This window comes from Sphaeramia orbicularis, chromosome 3 (genome assembly GCF_902148855.1).
Source record: "Sphaeramia orbicularis chromosome 3, fSphaOr1.1, whole genome shotgun sequence".
NCBI lineage: Eukaryota > Metazoa > Chordata > Actinopteri > Kurtiformes > Apogonidae > Sphaeramia > Sphaeramia orbicularis.
The window spans coordinates 39,277,591-39,297,888 of NC_043959.1; the positions used below are offsets into that span (position 1 = coordinate 39,277,591).

General features: G+C 38.2%; 1 protein-coding gene across 3 annotated transcripts in view; it reads right to left on the bottom strand.

Moving 5' to 3' along the window:
- Nucleotides 1-4,572: 4,572 nt before the first annotated feature.
- The window catches only part of unc13c (unc-13 homolog C (C. elegans)), a 138,786-nt gene continuing 123,060 nt past the window's right edge, over nt 4,573-20,298 (bottom strand). For all 3 annotated transcript variants that reach the window (XM_030161892.1, XM_030161900.1, XM_030161884.1), the window contains 4 exons: nt 15,307-15,454; nt 11,346-11,438; nt 8,723-8,882; nt 4,573-6,300 (listed from right to left, as the gene is read on the bottom strand). In XM_030161892.1, the coding sequence (XP_030017752.1) occupies nt 6,015-6,300; nt 8,723-8,882; nt 11,346-11,438; nt 15,307-15,454 (687 nt within the window). In that variant the 3' untranslated portion in view covers nt 4,573-6,014. The remainder of the gene's footprint in view (nt 6,301-8,722; nt 8,883-11,345; nt 11,439-15,306; nt 15,455-20,298) is intronic.

Consider the following 20,298-nt stretch of genomic DNA (forward strand, 5'->3'; position numbering starts at 1 on the left):
TGTTTCCCCCTCCCTCGTCATCATGTGTGTTTGCTATAAAACTGTCCACCAGCAGAAGCAATTACACCATTGTTAGTTCCAACTATATACTAACGGTTGGCTGCTCGGTGTCATGGTTCAGTTCAACATCTCATCTATCAGGGTCAAAACAGCACGGCTGATGTCCTGCAGGCTGGTGCAGAGGTCACTGTAGCAATCCCTTGCCATGTCTAATGACCGTGAGAGCTCGCCTTTCGCCACAATGGTAGCGAGTTACTTAGTGCTCAACAAGTAAAGTGTTCACCTCTGCGCTTTAATGCTTGCTCTTACCTCCCCATTGTGGCCGTAGACTTGCTTTCCTTCTGTTTAATGGCAGTAGGAGAAGCCCCCCACCCCACCCCCTTTTCCCGCGGAGGCACATGGAGCTGTAATTACACTCAGCTGTAGTGCATAGGGAGAGAGGGCAACGCAAGCGTACACCCACAGGACACACACAAAACACATATTTAAACACATACTGTATATATAGTGTTTTCATGGGGATATAACAGAGAGTACATCCACATACAGGTCAACGTGTTCATCACACACACTGTGTACAGCGTATGGGCATACACACACACACACACACACACACACACACACACACCTCCCCAGATGAATGGTCCTGATGATTTATTAAGCGGTGAGAGGAGAAAAGGAGAAGCACCAGACACCGTGATGATGGAGAGGGAAGGGGAAAGCCATGGGGAGTTGAACTGGGCGGAGACCTGGACAACTTGTCACACTGATGGTGGACAGTGTGTGAGTGGGGCCACCCGGGAAAGCCCACTCAATAAAAAATAAAAAATAAAGTATCGCACAATAGCAGTAATAAAACAGACACCTGAAAAGACTTAATAAGAGAGAGTACAAAAAGAATAGAAAGGCTAATTTAGATGTTATTTCTGAATAAAACTACATATTTTCATTTAGCAGACTTCTCAGAACTACATGGAACTACACAGATAAAGGAAAACTTACACTTGAACATCTTATCTTTCTTTTTTTTTTTGTACATACTTCACTGTCTGATTACTACGGTGGCCGACAATCACGTTGCAACGGCCCAATGTATCTCAGTTAGAGAAAACAGCTGCAAGTACAGAAATCATGCAAATTCACCAACTCAAACACAAGTCTAAACGAGGTACAAAAAGAGGAGCATGGTGCAAATGAAAAAATGCTCCGCAAGAAACAAAAACAAATGCAAATGCTCTGCAAATAAAGAAACAATGCAAAGCACAAAACGATTCAAACCAAGAAAACATCTGCAAACGAAAAACGCTGCATAACCAGTCTCTACAACGGAAGTACTCCAAACCTGCAGGGGGTGCTGTCAGCAGAACAGTTCAATGAAGACACAAGATGGAGAGAGAGATGGAGAACAGCTGACTGACAGTGTTTCAAACTACAGTGGGAACAAATTGAAGTAATGGCATAGCGTGGTAATGTGACTTTTATTTGATTCTATTTGACACTAGTCTGTTGTCTATAAACGCTGCCCCCTGCAGGTTTGGAGCACTTCTGTTGTAGTGATTGGTAATGCAGCGTTTTTCATTTGCAGATGTTTTCTTGGTTTGCATCATTTTATATTCGATGATTATGCATGTGTTTTTGTGTCTTGTGCATTTTTTCCTTTGCGCCACGTTCCTCTTTTTGTACCTCGTTTAGACTTGTGTTTGAGTTTGTGAATTTGCATCGTTTCTGTACTTGCAGCTGTTTTCTCTTAACTGAGACACATTGGGCTGTTGTAATGTGTTTGGCCCTTGTCAGCCACCGCAGATTACAAACGCAGCTCCATCTGCATTAAAACAAAACTGAAGTGCAACAGACCTTTTTCACAGCAGGCGTTTTGTCTTCTCATGGAAGTAACATAATGCCAATGACAAGACAAAACCCCTGCTGTGGCAAGGTGTACCTGCTATATATGTGGAATATTTTATTATATGCTGTGGTACAGGTATCTCATTATACTGTATCATATTCAGTGCTGAATGACTGAATGATGTTGCACTCTATTGCATTAAATTGCATCATTTAAAAAAAAAAAAAAGCTTTAATGTAATGTATCTTATAATCAAGTCCGCAATTTATGTATCAACTTCTCACATGTGCCTAAAGGTGAGAGAGCTTCATTTGGATCTTCAGCTCATTGTGAATGAGTAATCCCTCCCCTGAGGTGAGCTCCATCAATCTTCGCCTCAAGAAAAAAAAACAGCAATCTGCTTTGAAGGACACAGAAAAGACCAGGTTGAGTGCGTCACGTCTGTCGGGGTGTTACACATGCCTATGTACATAACAGCTGGCTGCATTACATTATCACACAGATGGACATCTTCCTGTGCCCCATAACTTTTAAATGATTCATCCTCCTGTTGTTCTATTTTATGCTCATTTAGCTGCCCCTGAAACTCATAATTGGCTTTTTTTAATCATACTACAATAAGTGAGAAAAACCAGCTACAATGAGTGGGCTACTTGCCAGACAGGGTGTGTACATGCACATACGCACAAACGTACATGACTGTGAGGCTCGCAACATAGCTGTCAACTTACCATAAATTATTCCAACCGTGCCTCAGAGATCATTATTGGCTCTACCATTAGTTTGTCCTTTAAAATGTGCTGCAGATGATGACAAAAATTCCAGGAGGAGTTTACAATATGCAAATAAGAGGTCAAGGTTGTGGAAGTCAGAGTTGATGTAATTGTGTATCTTGGCAGCTCCACCGTAGGATGAGTCAGGTTGTTCTTCTGGGAATGTGTACTGTAAACGGCAGTGTTTTCTCCCCTCTGCTACATTTTGCTCTGATATTTCATCTTTCCCATTTTTCAACCACAGTCTCTAATTACACGTCAAAGAGGCTGAAATGGCTCTTTAAATGCCTCTAATGTCCATAAATATCATGGTACGCTATTACATTTAGTGAGTACTATATCATGGCTATAAATGTCATAAAAGTATGTTAGCCATAGCGTCACTGACTTGTCCAATAACATATTTAATTTAGATTAAATGTGTTTTTTTTCTCCTTCCCCAAAGATGTCAGTGTGTTGAAGGACATCTGCATCCCATATTTTCACACCTTTTCTTACATGATATTTTTTTGTGGCTTAATGTTAATATTATGACATGCTTAAAGACTTAAGACTTTCTTTTTCACTGTAGCACTTTGAGATTCTTTTGAATGAAAAATGCTTTATAAATGCAATTTATTATTATTATTCCTATACTTCTTATTATTATTATTATTTTTACTATTATTATTGATAAAAGAATCAATGGTGGTGATTTTTTTGTAGATTTGTATAACTGAGATTTCACATGCTTTGCAAAACATATATTAAGAATGCACAATTACTGTATATGAGGGCAATTCTGAGGCTATTTTGAATTGCATAATATACCATGTATTTGCACTTTCACAGCAACTTTTGTTTTTGGGGTAGTGCAGGAGAAAACCGTTGAGTTATACACCATTTCCATTATCAGTAAGATGTAAAATAACTCTCAGGGCAGAACACATAATGTAAATAATAAACAGTGATTTACTTGACATACATTGCATCATTAATAATAACGTCCCTGTTGGAGACTGACTCCACTGACCTCCAGAAATCTTATAGTTTAGACCTAAAATATCTGTCAATGCTACCTTTACCTCTCTTTATGGCTTATCTCTCGTCAGTGATATCTCTCATTTCCTTCCACCCTTCTCTTCATTACAGCTGGACGACAGCAGTAAAGAAAAGACAAAAGGTTGACACTGACAGATGGACTTACTTTGTCTGGCCCTCGTGTCCCGGTTCCAGGTAATTAGATAGTCTGTGTAGGCTTTTGATCAAGTGACGCCCCGCGGCTAGAACAGTTTTTTTTTTTTCTTTTCAGTCAAATCCGAGTAATGGTTATTGCCACTTGGAATTTTACGGTGGTTCTTTGAAGATAATATTTGTGTCTCATTTCAAATTGAAGTGAAGACTTTTTCCTACATTTTTATGGTTTCATTTGCCTTCGTTATTAATCCTGCCATTCCACTACGTTCTCAAATATTATCCTCATAATTTGGGTTTTTAGGTGGTGAGCTTTAGGCGACATTCTAAAACATTAAAATAACTGCTCTATGGTAACACTGTAGGACCTCAGACACAAATATGAATGCAGGGAGCATCACAGTTGTGTGAGATAATGTTTTTGCAGCACTAATCTTTGAAATAGTACAATTTTCTAAGTCTAGTATTGCAATGATAATATTGTGATTGTTGATATTTAACAGTGCACTGTCTACTTGACACTGAACTGCAAATGTACTGGAAACACTTTCACACAGATCATTTTTTGTTGCTTCTCTTTGATTTGCTCGGTGGACGTCGATTTGTGTGCGTCCTCGATTCAGTTGAAACGCAAAGACCATGCAAACCTAGACTTGTCATTTAAAGGGTGATAACTTCTATCTTATTGTCACCTTTTGGCTCGGAATCAAAAATGCACCAAACTGTTCTATGATACAACTTTTTAGTTGTAATAAGTCAACATGCATTGTTGTTGGCAGGTTCGTTCTGAGTACTTTTAGTCACTTAGAAATACAAAAGAAACTCAATTTGCTGGAAAATTGTTCAGAACAACCCAGATGTTTAACACATTTGCACATACTTTATGCACATTAAAGAAAAGTAGACTTTTGTACAATATCTCACTAAATATATTTACATGACATACAATTCGCCATCAGTGCAATACATAGGAATGTTGCATATTTACCAAATGTTAGACTCTTTCCTTTATGAAGAAAAATAATTCAAATGATAGAAGCTGATATAACTAATGTGTAAAGTAACATGTGCAACTTTCAGATTTGTTAACAGCTTCACAGGAAATAAAAAAAATAAAATCTTAGTACCACCCTATCAACAATCAAATATTAAGCATTGTAAAAGAAATAGATCACATGTACATATATATCTTCATACATGTAATGGATTGCTTTTGTACAAATATTTTATATAACTTTGGCAGTTTATCAGGAACAAAGTTATCGGAAAATATGAAACAATAATATCAAACTGTCAGCAATGTCACGTAAGCTTGCCTTCCAAAGCTCATGTTCACAGTGGTCAATCAGAAAGGCTGGAAGCTGATGGCCAAAAAGAACGAACGAAAAAGAAAAGAGAAAAAAAAAAGAAAACATTTCCGTCCTTTCTGCTAAGACTGTTAGCACTGGAGGCTGTCGTCATTGTTGTCATGGTTATAAAATTACAAACACCTATGAAGGTTTACATAGCAGTCATCGCCATTTAAAAAAACATGGTCTATTTTCAGGACGACTTAAAATACAAACAGTTTGAAGGCAAGGGGACAGGACCCTGCTCGGTGGTCACTGTGGAATCATGGGAGAGACATGACCGAGAAAAGGACATGCACAACAGTGCTGTGTGGAAGAACGTGAAGCAAAACAAGGGTGCAAAATGAAAGACTTTGCAACAATCAAAACGCCACACTGTCAGAAAATGACTTACACCGGACAAAATAATCGAGCAAATTTTCAAACATACTAAGTTCACCATAATTCATATACGTTGGTTTTGTTCTTTTTTTTCCACTGGTTTGGCACTTTATTGGAACAAATCTCTGTTCAAAAAGACTAAATGTTGTACAAAAGGTATTTCATGTCTCGTTAACATAATTTGTAGAATATAGTACTTAATAGTAAGCATACGGTAAGTAAACACTTGTACATACTGTAGTTTAAAATGAACATTCCAACAGATGTTTTACGCACATGCACAAAAACAAACAAACACAACTCTCTCGCTCTCACTGCTTTGCCCATTTGGGCCTCCTCCGGTTCTCTTTGGACAATCTCATACTCCTGCTGTTTCCAGCCTTTCCTGAAAGAACAACTGTTGCTACTGCTCTTCCTCCTTCTCCATCTAGCTTACTCTCACTTAAGACATCACAACTTTTTAATATCTAATACTGCATTTTTTGCTCCAAATTACGACACTTCCTCCGCTGAGCGTGTATCTGTCTTGAGACGCACAAACTCTTTCGCCACTTCGTCGTTGGTCCTTTGAGAGAGTATCCTCATGATGGTGAGGCCGGTTTCATCCATGGAGATGCTCTTTACCAGGGGGTAGCAGGCTGCGCAGCTGCCCTTGTCCGCCAGCTCTCTGAGTTGGATGACTGTCATGCCGATGATGCGGTCCTCACGGGCAAAGCAGTAGTCCTTTACTGAGACATGCAGCTCGTAGGCTTCTGGACCATGTTCATTACTCAGAACACTGCGGGAAATGGACAATCACAAAAAGGTGAAACTCAAGATCACAAACATGATCATATCATGCATCAGACTTAAGTATTTCAATGTTCAGTGTGTAATATTTAGTGACATCTAGTGGTGAAGGTGAAACCATTATCTCCCGCCACGGAGCCCATTTACATGCACTCTAAAACTCCCATCATTACCTGATTTCTGGAGTTACTACATTATTCAAGTGATCATTTAAACAGTGTGACCTAATATGCTTTATTAGATAACAACAGTAATCTGATTATGAGAAATCGAGTCAACACACCTGGATTCCTCCCTAGTACTCAGATGTTTTCATGCATATGTACCCATTGGTCTGATTTATTTTGTTCATTTACATTTGCATGTGTTTAAAAAGGAAAACAAAAACAAATCCTAGAAAAGAGAAGTGATATGGTCAAATGAGAGGACAATATTAGGAAGTTTGAGTCTACCATCATAAGGGTGTAATTTGCAATGGAATGAATTTCTGAAGTGCATGTAAATGCATCACATGCAATTATTACAATTAAGAAAATTATTTTTAAGTTGACTGAGTGCTTGTTTTGTCCATTCTGGGCTTTTTAGTGGTAAGAGGATAATAATTTTGAAGTGGCTACTGGCACAGTACTGTGGCACAAAATATCAGTATGTCTGTTACCACAGAGCCAATCAGTGCCCTCGTTATATCATGTTTAGACTGGTAACTTACAAAAAAAAGTACCGTAAAAGTACCAGGGCAATCCTATAGTACACAGGTCAAGCTGAGACACAGTTGATATTCAGCTCACTCGGTAATGTATTGGACTGCAATTTGGAAGACTCAGGTGAAGTTCCTGGTTGGAATAGCATTTCTTTACTTTTTTTTTCCTAAAGATCTTCAAATGGGGGGGGCGCTGGTAGGTAAATCCGACATTGATATGAATCAGCCACTGGGACAACATTTAGAGTGCAGAATTCCACAGGACATTTAACTGACACAGAACTGACACAGTACAGAGAAGTCACACAGCACACTGCTGCATCTAACATGCAACTCTGTCCACCTTCTTCAGACTCCAGAGTAAAGAACATCATAAAACAACATATAGAGTATTTAGAACAATAATTCCTATTCTATACTATGTACTATCACCAATTTATTGTTTCTTCCATCAATTGCCACAGTACTGTGGTAGCAAAATGCACAAAAGAATGCATTGAAGTATACGCCACAAGAGGCTAATGAGTTCATGTAACAGTATCCATGATTGGCTCTAGTACAAATGCTAACATTTGATTGGTCTGTGGCAATAGACAAACCATTATTTTGTGCCACAGTACTGTGGCAGTTGCCATTGCCTAATAATTTTGTTCCATACTCAAACATAATGCATGATGGTAATGCTATGTGTTATATTTACTATAACGTGAAAACAGAAAATGAAGTCTATTTGGAAGTACTGTAGAAAGAAACAACATTGAGCACAACATTGCAGACTCCTTGGAGACGAAAACATCATTCTTCTTTTCACATGATTATATAACAATGAAAACCTAATAATAATGAATATTAGATTCCATTCCTGCAATTAGATCGTTGTAATGTTACACACTGGACATTTGAAGTAATTAAAATAACATTTTAATCAGCCGTGATTATAAAAAAATGGGTTTTACCACCACTTTATAGTTAATATAGTGCTGAGCGAGTCACAAGTGAAGTAAAAGCACACATTGACTTTGATATCATTTTCTAACTGTTCTCTGTTGATGAATGCCTGAAGCCACCAACTGAAGAATTGTGCTTGAGTGCAAACCAACTTCTTCATGGCCACTGACATACGGCTTTGTTCGTAGCTGAATACAATGTGTCAGTTCAAGACTCTGGGAGGGTGACATTTCCCCAGTGAAACGCATCCTTTTTGTATGTGTGACTGTGATGAGACAATTCAGTCATGTTATGTGAATGAAATTAATGTTTCTATTTAAATGAGCCAAACCTCTGAGCCAGAATTTTCTTTGGGGTGTTTTCTAATTATCCCCAGTAACTTAACTACTCCTTGTAATGCCAAATGACAAAGCCAGGAGTGAATTTATAATCAGACATCCCTAGGCCTGCACTGATCACAGTTCAGTCCAAGATCACTTTATCTCTCTGATTTTATGGCTCAGTTCAGAGAATTACAATGTCCAAAGGGAGACAAGAAACAAACTAAAACAGACAATTTCCTTTCCACAGACAGTTTCCAACTGTTCAGTGGAAACAACAGAGGTCCTGCAAGGCATCATGCAGTCTATACAGCTGTTTTGTAACATGCAGGGTTCACACAGAGTTCTAAGTTGTACAAAGGGCCATAAAAGGCTGTATTATACACCCACAGATTCATTTTCATTCCCTCTATAACAAACAGGAATAAGGTAGGATTACTCACTACTGGAATGTTTCATTGTACTTTGGTGACCAATTGTTATTCTTGGTCTTGGTGCTGAATTTGCGTTTCTTGTCAGCCAGGTGTGGTCCAACGGCGTTGACCTCTACAAATGGCCGGAACATGGCGTTGGTCTGCCAGATGAGGTTGTTCACTCCGACCACTGCAAAACAGAGGCGATGATGAACAACACTGCACATACGTAGATAAGAAGGAATGTAAGGAAACGGTATAAAAGGTAGAATAAAATAGCAATTGGCGATTCAGCGTTTAGTGGCATCCTATTTTCTACTTCCAGACATGTATTTATCATATGCTTACAGATAAGTGGCTAAATGTAGAAAATGCCATACTGTCAGAGATACTGTCAGATCATCTACAACCGTTGGACTGCAGAAACATTCCTAGTTATCTGGAGCTGTAATGGTAAACATCTTTGTATATCAGTAAGTATGAACCAAACAGAAAGGATTTACTCCTCAGTGTTTGCATGCTATATTAAATACAGCACCTGGAGAAATGTTAAAGCAACTGATTTAAAGTTTTTGTTTCTCCCTGGTTTTGCTTTTTTTTATGTCAGTTTTGTTGCTGAAGGTAACACTAAACAATGTCAGACACTAAAATACAAATGGACAATGGGCTGAATTACAGTGCTCCATTATATAAACGCAGGCAATAGTGTTAGACTGCAGATAGATTGCAATCTCGACATGACATCCCATAGTAAACATCGTGTATTTGCAACCACGCTGGACTGTTACTGTCAGCTCGTCTAGGATGACTGTCAGCTATAGTGCATATGGTGCAGCTACTGGAGTGGGAAAAGACACCATTGCTACTATTTGCATAATATTTAAGCTCAGCAAATGTTGTGATGTTTATAATGAGAAAAACATTAACAACTGAGTAACTATGGAAACTGTCCAATCAAACAAGGCAGAGGAAAAGATGACTGGTTCATTTATTCTATGATAGCTCACATAACTAAAAAACAAAAGCTAAAATTAAGCCATGATATTACTGGTAAAGAGTATGTAAAACACATTAGGTGCTGAAATTCTATGGCAAGCTGATGATTCATTTGTGATTGATTTATTGTGAGTATTTTGGGGAATTTTATGCATTTATTTCACAGTAATGTTGGAGAGAGTTTATGGAAAAATATGGGATTAGCATGAAGCAATGATACAAAACAAACATAGTCAAGGGAGGGTTAACATCTGGTCAAAAATTAAATTACAATACTCTACACCAAACTTATATTTTTGGGTAGGTAATTACTTGTATTTTCAGGAAAACGTATTCAGAAATGACAAAAAAATTTGTGAAAAAAAATTTGAGGAGTTTTATGAGTGTGAATGTTTGGAAAGTGACAAAGTTTTCTGCCGTCATTCTGGGTTCATTTTATAAACTCGCATAAATAAACCAAATATATTCCAAATATATTGATATTTGACTATTATATTATTTCTGTTATATTCTAAACACACTGTTTAAAATTAATAAATGCCTATATCTATGCAAAATATATTTGAATATAATGGTAATATTATTTGTATGTTGTAAATATTGTTAAAAAAAAAAATGTATATGATTTTGATAATTGAAATTTTTAAAAAAATTAGTTTGATATTTACTTTTGTTGTCCATCCATGATGCTACCATTTGTCAAAACTATTCCTATTTAGGTATAATAAAATATTTTTTTCCTTTAACCAAGTATTAGGTTGTAAAATACAGGGTTTAAGGTATACACTGAATACATTTTAGGATGAAAATGTCATAGGAACTTCACTGTTGAGAACTTTTTAATTCTTGCAAAAAAAAAGCCATTAATTTTTTGTCCATCCGTGATGCAGTAGTTTTGATATTTTTAATTTAAAAATATTTTAAACTAAATTTTGTCCATTGAGTATGTTTAAGATGGCACTTAGACCTATCCAATTATGTGTAATATTTGTTTTAAACTTGTCTGGTTCAAAAGTTATGAATCAAAACGTAGTGGGCTGTCCATCTATGACAGCCTTAACCTCACCCATACTACATCTCCAGATATGATCATGTTGTCGTTTTCAGTGGATTTCTTTTAAAGGAGCAACATATAATATTTGTATGCTTATATGAAGTTTGTGTTGGGGTGTCTGTGATGTTTGTTTGATGATGTAAGGTGACTTCATTAGTAAGCTAATAGTAGCTAGTGTTGTACAATGTTGCCGTTGTAGACGAAGTGGAAGAGGTGATGGAAAAACTGACCCAGGTCACTACATAGAAATCAATGTCCAGCCTATGAACATGGATGTAGTTGAGACTATTTAGGAGGTAGTTAATTATGTTCTGTTCATATTCTGAAAATAGATGTGATTATTACATGTACATTTTTTCTACACATATACATACATATTGCACTTTTAAAAATGTCATAATTTTAATTTTATGATGGAATTTTACTTTCTTGTTTTGGAAAACAAAAGATGATATGACTGATCTGTTGATTCTGGACCAAGGCATAAAAATACACAAACTTCACCACCATGAGCTGTCAATGGTGAGTCTCTGAATATCTTCTGGAAGGAATATATTTGAATATAAATGAAGGAAAGTGTTCCTGGGTAAAGGAAAAGCTCACCCTTCACGCTGACTTTGTGCTCTCCGGTGCCAGGGTGAGAGATGAGATTCACTTGCATCGACACCTCCCCCACCGATCCATTGGATGACTGACCTGGACACACACCAAAACAGCAACAGGAGAATTGAAAAGAGGTATAATGAAACTCAAAGAGGATGAGGGGTGGCAGAGTGGAAGCCGTACAGAGAAACAGAGAAATCAGGAAATGCACACAGATGAAAGAGAGAATGAGGTGGGAACAAAAACTGAAGATGCAGTTTTTATTATAGGACAGTTTTCCAGAAAACAGATCTGAAAAAGCTGGATAAAAACATCTATATGAGTTAAAGATGAGAAAAAAAAAAAAAAAAGGAAACAGTAGGAGAGTGCACTTTATTTTACCCTCATGGCAGTGCAGTAGCAAACAGCTAGGGTTTCCTAGCTCGAGGCTAAACAAGAACAACAACAACAAGGGGAAAAAGAAACATGAATAAATCTGACTGGTTTGAAGGCCAAGACCAAGGCAGATGGTGTGAGGGGATACACTAAATAAATAATGCAAAATAAATTAATCAAACTGTTCAACTCTGGAGCTACAGAAGTAAAAACAAACCATTTAATTTGACTGCATAAAACACCAGTGGAGATGAAAGCAAACAAATAAGACAGGAAGTAAAGGGGACACTCAAATACTATCTTAGAGAAGTGAGTGTAGAGGAGGAAATATCTGTTTCTGAGCTGACGCAGGTACGCCACCCTTACTGTTTTGATCACACAAGGACAACATGTTGCTAGGAAACGATTAGCATTGATTGCTGACCATGAGTTTCACTTTGCTTGATGCACAGTCCAACCCATTTGCCAGTACACATTGCCTCATGTTTCACCAACCAGAACAAACAGATGTTGAGCGCTGCTAGTGCCAGTGTGGTAGATGAAATGACAAGCTGATCCAATAGTTTATCAATATGTGCCAAAAATGCAGCGCCAATTGTAGCTGGTGATGAAGAGACAAGCCTTTGTTGATTTATTGTAATAATACCCTGAGAGGCTAAGGGGGAGGGCTGAAAAACATTTGCACAACCCTCAACTTGCGGGATATTAATGGAAAAAAGCCAAAGCACATTTCCTTTAACTATCAGCTGAAATATTAATTTAATAAATAAACACATTCTGTATGTTTTCTTCTTCTGCTGGGAGTCAGAAATACTTTTTCTAGCACAAGGCAAGACAGTTTTTGACTTTATGAAATAATAAACAGCCCTACGTGAGGAGGACACGGGAATGGGCAGTATGAGGGACACAGGAGAGCACAGTGTCAATAAGACGAATGGTACATAAAAGAGATAAAGGAATGCAGAAGCAAGAGGTCAGCAGATTAAGAGAAAACTGCTAACAAAAGGAACTAAAAGATAAGGGAGGTGAGATGTTGGCATTAGTTGCTGCAGAGTTGCACTTTAATTCGTCGTATTTTTTCCACTTTTTGTGTGGAAGATGATGTTATTGTCAGCCCACACCAAAACAAATCAACAACAGATTTATTTATGAAGTGGAGCTTGTGAGGTAGTCATGTGAAATGGTGTTAAACAGAATACATCCTACCAGTGGTGTACCCCAGGGTATATGGGGTATACCTACTTATTTTTCAGTTAGCAATGTGTATACCCACTTCTAAAACTCCCCTGATGTGCACCATTCAGTAGTATTTGAGCCAAATTGCCCATTTCTTCCCCTAAGATGGTGAAGCCATGACCCGCCCTACTCTGCCTCGATTTGGCTAGTACTCGCTGCCTTCACTGATTAGATTGGTTAAGTTTAGGCATGAGGACTGATGAACAAATCAGAGGCAGAGTAGGGCAGGTCATGCCGAGGAAAACTAACTAGCTAACTAGCGCTGGCCAGCTCTGGAACCTGACTAGACACCTCAGGTGCCAGTGCCACCCCAGTTGATTGACAAGTCACTGCACGTCTTGTTGAAAGATGCGCGATTATTGGAAATGCAAGTGAGAAAGGCAGAATAAATGTCTGTCAAGTGAGTGACTCATATCGAGAGAACCTACTTTCATTGAATACATAATTCTGAGGTAAGTTTAAAGGTGGTTTCAGAATGAGTCACTGTTTTAAACTACTGACTGTATGACTGCACATATAGAGGAAAGATGTTGTTGCCAATAGTTAAACTGTGTGAGTAGGCTAACGTTATGAAAGGCTAACGTTGTGAAAGGCTAACTTATGAAAGGCTAATGTTATGAAATGCTAACGTTATCCTCTGTTTGCCTCATGTTGAATACATTTTCATTCATGCAGCTGCTTGTGTGACCAGTAATACCTACAAACTGCTCCTGATCAAATCATGATAATTTTATTATAGCAAACAAATACTACTGATGGATTTTTGGGTAAACTAAATAGAGTAGTCTTACATGCAGCTGTTTCTAAAACAAGGTGTTTTTCTGGACTACTTAAAAAAACAAAAAGGCAAAAATTGAGAGTATACCCACTTCTCCAAGGACCACTACACCACTGCATCCCACCATATATGATCATGGGTCTGCTGTTGCATTTCAACTACGGCATACGGCAGCTATTCAGAGTTAGCCTTACAAATCTGGAGAAACTTATATGCGTCCATGCCTGGCAATAAACTAGTGCATCCTGTGGCTTAAATGTGTCACTGTCAGAGGACGGGGGTTGGTGGTTAATGTAAGTGTCCATTGTGCTACATCGAGCATCGGCACATCCCTACACTGACCTAATACGCATTAACCACTTCACTACCTCCACTTATGGACTGTGTGTTACTTTGCTTCTGAAAAAAGACCAACAGCACACTGTGAACAAAGAGGGGGGAAAAGTGTGGGGTGCTAGATTTTGAGAAGGAAGAGAGGGAAAACACACAAAGCAATCTCAAAATAGCACGGAGTGATAAACTGTGTCTGTGCCCATCTGCCACTCAGTAAAAGCAGCAACGCTGGTTGGTCTGCTGGCTGTCTGGCTCACTAGCTTTCTCCCACTGCCATTCTGTTTCCTGCCGCCTGCCTGTGCCTCGTTCAGCAAGACTGAACACAATGAGGCAACCAGGAGCTTAAAGCCTCAACACCCCACTGGGCTAAATTCCCTCTCGAATCAGTCTGGACACCTGAAGGTATCGCCGCCTTGTTATAGAGAGAGACAAAAAGTTCTATATGGAGACAGATGAGTGAGACAACAAAACACAAAAGTGGGTCAGTGATGACGGAGAGAAAAGAGGAGAGAGCTAGCACAAGAGAGACTATAGATTCACACATATATCTATATAAACACATATACAGTATCTGTCATGTCTGTCGGTTTTTATGTGTTTATAATGAGTGAGAGCGAGAGACCGAGGGAGCATTCAAGCCCTTTGGGTATAGCGTGACAAAGTCAAGATAACTTGCTTTACATTATTAGTTTTTATTTATTTAGAGAGAAAGAGACAAAGTAAAGGATAAATGCAATTACTGCAAAGCCCAGTGCACATAATACGCCTACAGAAAAGAAAACACAGAGATCCATCCTGATTCTTGGATCATACATCTTGTATAGTTTTCAGAAACTGACAAGCAATCCAAACATAACAGATTAAAAAAAACAAGAATGTAGTGGCATGATGTTCAATAGTAGCAGCTGGAAGAGGATTTAGTTTACCACATTGAACTAAACTGAATAGGTCAGTAATTTGTTGAGTGTTTACTGACGTGCGTCTACAAAAATACAGAAAAGCCACTTTAAAAACTATTCAACATGCTTTTATTCTCTCACCTTTTCGGTCACTTTCGCTACAATATTTTAACATCACTTTGTCTTGACTTTATTCCTTGCTTTTGTAACAGGCTTCTTTCACTTGGAATCTAACATTTTATGGACTTAAAAAACAACATTTAACCCAAAGGTTTCGCAGTGTTCCCTGAACCTAAACACAACAGAGCATAAACCTTAAACTTTCAGAACATTCTCTTACCTTGAGAGGTTTGGGTGCATATATATTTCTTGATCAAGGCATCTGTAGGTTGAGTGTAAAGGCTGAGAGCATATTTGAGGGACTTCATGTCAGGGCTCTTTTCGAGGAAAGTCTTCTTCAGCCCATTTCCTCCAGCATGGAAGTATTGCTGTTAAAGAAGTAAACACCAGCTCATGTTTATTATCCAACACTTTACAACTTGATGGTAAACTGTTTTGACTTCATCCACAGCACCAGGCTATAGTTGGCAAGGTAATAGCCTAAGATTGTAGGGACGGTGTGTATTTTACAGGGAGCTGGAAACACATGCTGAAAGTTGAAACAAAGCGACAGCAGTAATAGCCACTTTTACAGCTAATTACCATACATTAAAACTTAAACCCATGCATGTTAATGTACATTCGTGCTGATAAACCTGATACTGTCACCACTCCCACATGTGAGGGTGGCTATGGACAGATCTTATTAAGAACGGAGGTGTTGCAGAAAAGAAATGGTGGTGAATAATCATTATTGGAACATTTATAAAGCTTTAATATTGTTCTTATTATTATCAAGGGGAGCTTTATATACGTTATGAAGTTTCCCTTGGCACCAAAAGGCAGCCAAACTACCATTCTGCTGTTATGATGCTGGACAAGACAAGTTTTGAAAAAAAAAAAAAAAATAAATATATATATATATATATATATATATACACACACACACACACATACGGTGGGGCAAAAAAGTATTTAGTCAGCCACTGATTTTGCAAGTTCTCCTACTTAGAAAGATGAGAGAGGTCTGTAATTTTCATCAGAGGTCCACTTCAACTATGAGAGACAAAATGAGAAAAAAAATCCAAGAAATCACATTGTAGGATTTTTAAAGAATTTATTTGTAAATTATGGTGGAAAATAAGTATTTGGTCAATAACAAAAGTTCAACTCAATACTTTGTAACATAACCTTTGTTGGCAATGACAGAGGTCAAACGTTTCCTGTAAGTCTTCACCAGGTTTGCACACACTGTAGCTGGTATTTTGGCCCATTCCTCCATGCAGATTTCCTCTAGAGCAGTGATGTTTTGGGGCTGTCGCTGGGAAACACGGACTTTCAACTCCCTCCACAAATTTTCTATGGGGTTGAGGTCTGGAGACTGGCTAGGCCACTCCAGGACCTTGAAATGCTTTTTACGGAGCCACTCTTTCATTGCCCGAGCGGTGTGTTTGGGATCACTGCCATGCTGGAAGACCCCGCCACGTTCCATCTTCAATCCTCTTACTGATGGAAGGAGGTTTTGGCTTAAAATCTCATGATACATGGCCCCGTTCATTCTTCCCTTAACATGGATCTGTTGTCCTGTCCCCTTTGCAGAAAAACAGCCCCAAAGCATGAGGTTTCCACCCCCATGCTTCACAGTAGGTATGGTGTTCTTGGGATGCAACTCAGCATTCTTCTTCCTTCAAACACGACGAGTTGAATTTTTACCAGAAAGTTCTATTTTGGTTTCATCTGACCACATGATATTCTCCCAATCCTCTTCTGGATCATCCATATGCTCACTGGCAAACTTCAGACGGGCCTGGACATGTACTGGCATAAGCAGGGGGACACGCCTGGCGCTGCAGGATTTGAGTCCCTCTCGGCGTAGTGTGTTACTGATGGTAGCCTTTGTTACTTTGGTCCCAGCTCTCTGCAGGTCATTCATCAGATCCCTCTGTGTAGTTCTGGGATTTTTGCTCACTGTTCTAAATGATCATTTTGACCCCACGGGATGAGATCTTGCGTGGGGCCCCAGATCGAGGGAGATTATCAGTGGTCTTGTATGTCTTCCATTTTCTTACAATTGCTCCCGCAGTTGATTTATTCACACCAACCTGCTTGCCTATTGTAGATTCACTCTTCCCAGCCTGGTGCAGGTCTACAATTTTCTTCCTGGTGTCCTTCGACAGCTCTTTGGTCTTGGTCATGGTTGAGTTTGGAGTCTGACTGTTTGAGGCTGTGGACAGGTGTCTTTTATACAGATAACCAGTTCAAACAGGTGCCATTAATACAGGTAACGAGTGGAGGACAGAAGAGCTTCTTAAAGAAGAAGTTACAGGTCTGAGCCAGAAATCTTGTGTTTGTGGGTGACCAAATACTTATTTTCCACCATAATTTACAAATAAATTCTTTAAAAATCCTACAATGTGATTCTTGGATTTTTTTTTTTTCTCATTTTGTCTCTCATAGTTGAAGTGTACCTCTGATGAAAATTACAGACCTCTCTCATCTTTCTAAGTAGGAGAACTTGCAAAATCAGTGGCTGACTAAATACTTTTTTGCCCCACTGTATATATATTGGTCTTATTTTTACATTCTATTGTGTTCATGTTTTGTGTTGTTTTCATAGTGTTCTTGGCTAGATGTCCTCTAAAAACCTATTTTGTGGCTCAATTGGTAGAGCAGGTCCTCCAATGGTTCGGAGGTTCGAATCCTGCCTCCAACTGTCAACATGTTGAAGTGTCCTCGGGCAAGAACCCTAAATTGCTCCCAGTAGGGCCTAGCAGCGCTTTGCATGGTGGCAGCCGCCTACTGGTGTATGAGTGTGTGAATGGGTGAATGTGAGGCTTTGTAAAGTACTTTGGGCACAATAAAAATGTGGAAAAGTGCTATATAAGCAAGTACCGACCATATTGTAATTCTTAAAATAAAGGAGGATTTGTGAGCGTATTTGCAGAAATTTGTAGAAAGAGCTATTTCTCTATATGCTATAGTTGCTTGTAGCTCCAAATCTGCAAAGAGACGGAAAATAAATAAATAGAGTAGATAGACAGAGTGTACAGTGACACAGTTTACAGCTGCCAGGGACAAAAAAATACCTTTTAACTCAAGTCAGATCTGTACTTACGTACTGACGTAACAGTGAGAGAGCTCTGCTTCTGCCTCACCAGTGACTTATGAATCACACAGTTTGACTGACATGTGCCCTACATGAACTGTAGTAATGTGGAGTACGAAAATAAAATAGCACACACTCAAAGGAGAAGTGGAAGAATAATGAATCTTTCAGTCTTTGCGTTTTGCCCTAGATTACCGTACTGTAGAAACTGAATTTAAGATTAAAATAAGTGATGTGAGGCTTCAGTTCATTAAACAAACCCGTGGTTGGAGGCACAGAAATAAAAGTCACACTGCATTAACAGCACATATGAAGTAGTTTAAATGACAAAACATATTAAGAGGATTGTCAATTAATTGCTTATTTATTGCTCGATATTTTTTAACCCCGTGTTGTGCGTCTTAGGAAACAGTATTAACAGCAGTTTAACGAAATAACAAAAAATACAGTTGAATGTAATGAATAAGAATTATACTGCGTTACATTGGTCAAACCTCTGGGCTGTGACTGTGCCAGCTGGAAAAACAAGCGTCATAACTATAAAAAAAAACAACACCCTGCATCCTACGAATTTCACATCTCCCTTTTTTCCCCAACATTTTTTTTTCCTCTATAGTTTTGACATATTTGTCTATTTTAGTTTATTAAAGTCAGAGTTTCTGGAACTAACATGAGTTCACCTCTAAAAAGTACTTTACATGCAGCCTTTGAGTGCATTTACCATCTTTACCAGTAATAGTCTTTAAAACCATTGTTTACATTGCTTAATTTATAGACTGTCTCTATAATCCTGACCAATCTGATGACATGTATAACATTACTATGTGTGACAATCCTTGTGTTTACAATAGTATTTTATACCACTTACAGTATGTATATGCCATATTGGTGTGGAAGGAATAAATATAGAAAATAGGTTTCTTTTTTGACACATCATTATTTATCCTAACCTATATGTGTATTTTGTTGCATCTACACTATAAAAAATACAGTATAATGTATATATGTGCAGATCTTTCCCTGAATGACTGACTCTCATAAGGTATCAGTGATCTGTGTTAATAGTGTGTTATCATTGGAATACTGATGAAAATGATTCCTACAAAATGATTGATCTGAAGCTGTAGGTGGTTTCCTTGGAGACGGGCAAATCAATTAGTTTTCTCAGCACTTTATAATGCAGCGATCCCTCACTGGCACCACACCATAACTCTTTCCCTGTCTCTGAAGAACTGGGCTTGGTCTTGAAATTGTCTCAAATCCCTTAACAGCAAATAGTTGCATGGCAGTAAATTAACAATCCTGCATTTCACACTTTCTGTGGCTGGGAGGCTTTGGCCATTTTTCCATTTTCCTTGAAATTAATTAAATCTCTTTGGATGTGTCTACTATGATCTCACGGTTTTTAAAAGTACAATGCTGAATCTTGTTTTGTTGGCAACACATCCTTGTGTGCGTCATCAAGTCATTTTAATGAGACAGTCTGCTCCCGTTTAGAATTTGAGGAATCCAGCCCTGTAACATGAAGTGAGCTGGTGGAATCTTATTTCTCTGCCCACAAATGACAAACAGGCGCATTAACAACTACAGGGTGGGGAAGCAAAATTTACAATATTTTGAGGCAGGGATTGAAAGACAGTGTATGACCAATTAGTTTATTGAAAGTCATGAGAATTTATTTGCCACAAGAAAATTTACATAAGAGAAAATGTTTTTATTCTATGTTTCCTCCTTCTTTCTCAATAACTGCCTTCACACGCTTCCTGAAACGCAAGTGTTCCTCAAATATTCAGGTGACAACTTCTCCCATTCTTCTTTAATAGTATCTTCCAGACTTTCTCGTAATAGTTTTGCTCATAGTCATTCTCTTCTTTACATTATAAACAGTCTTTATGGACACTCCAACTATTTTTGAAATCTCCTTTGGTGTGACGAGTGCATTCAGCAAATCACACACTCTTTGACGTTTGCTTTCCTGATTACCCATATGGGCAAAAGTTTCTGAAAAGGTATGGCTAATAGTGTTAGGTATGATTATGACATCAATATATGTTTGGTTTCAAAACAATTGATGTAGTGCCTGCTGAGAAAAAAACAACTAAATGTTCATTGTAAATTTTGCTTCCC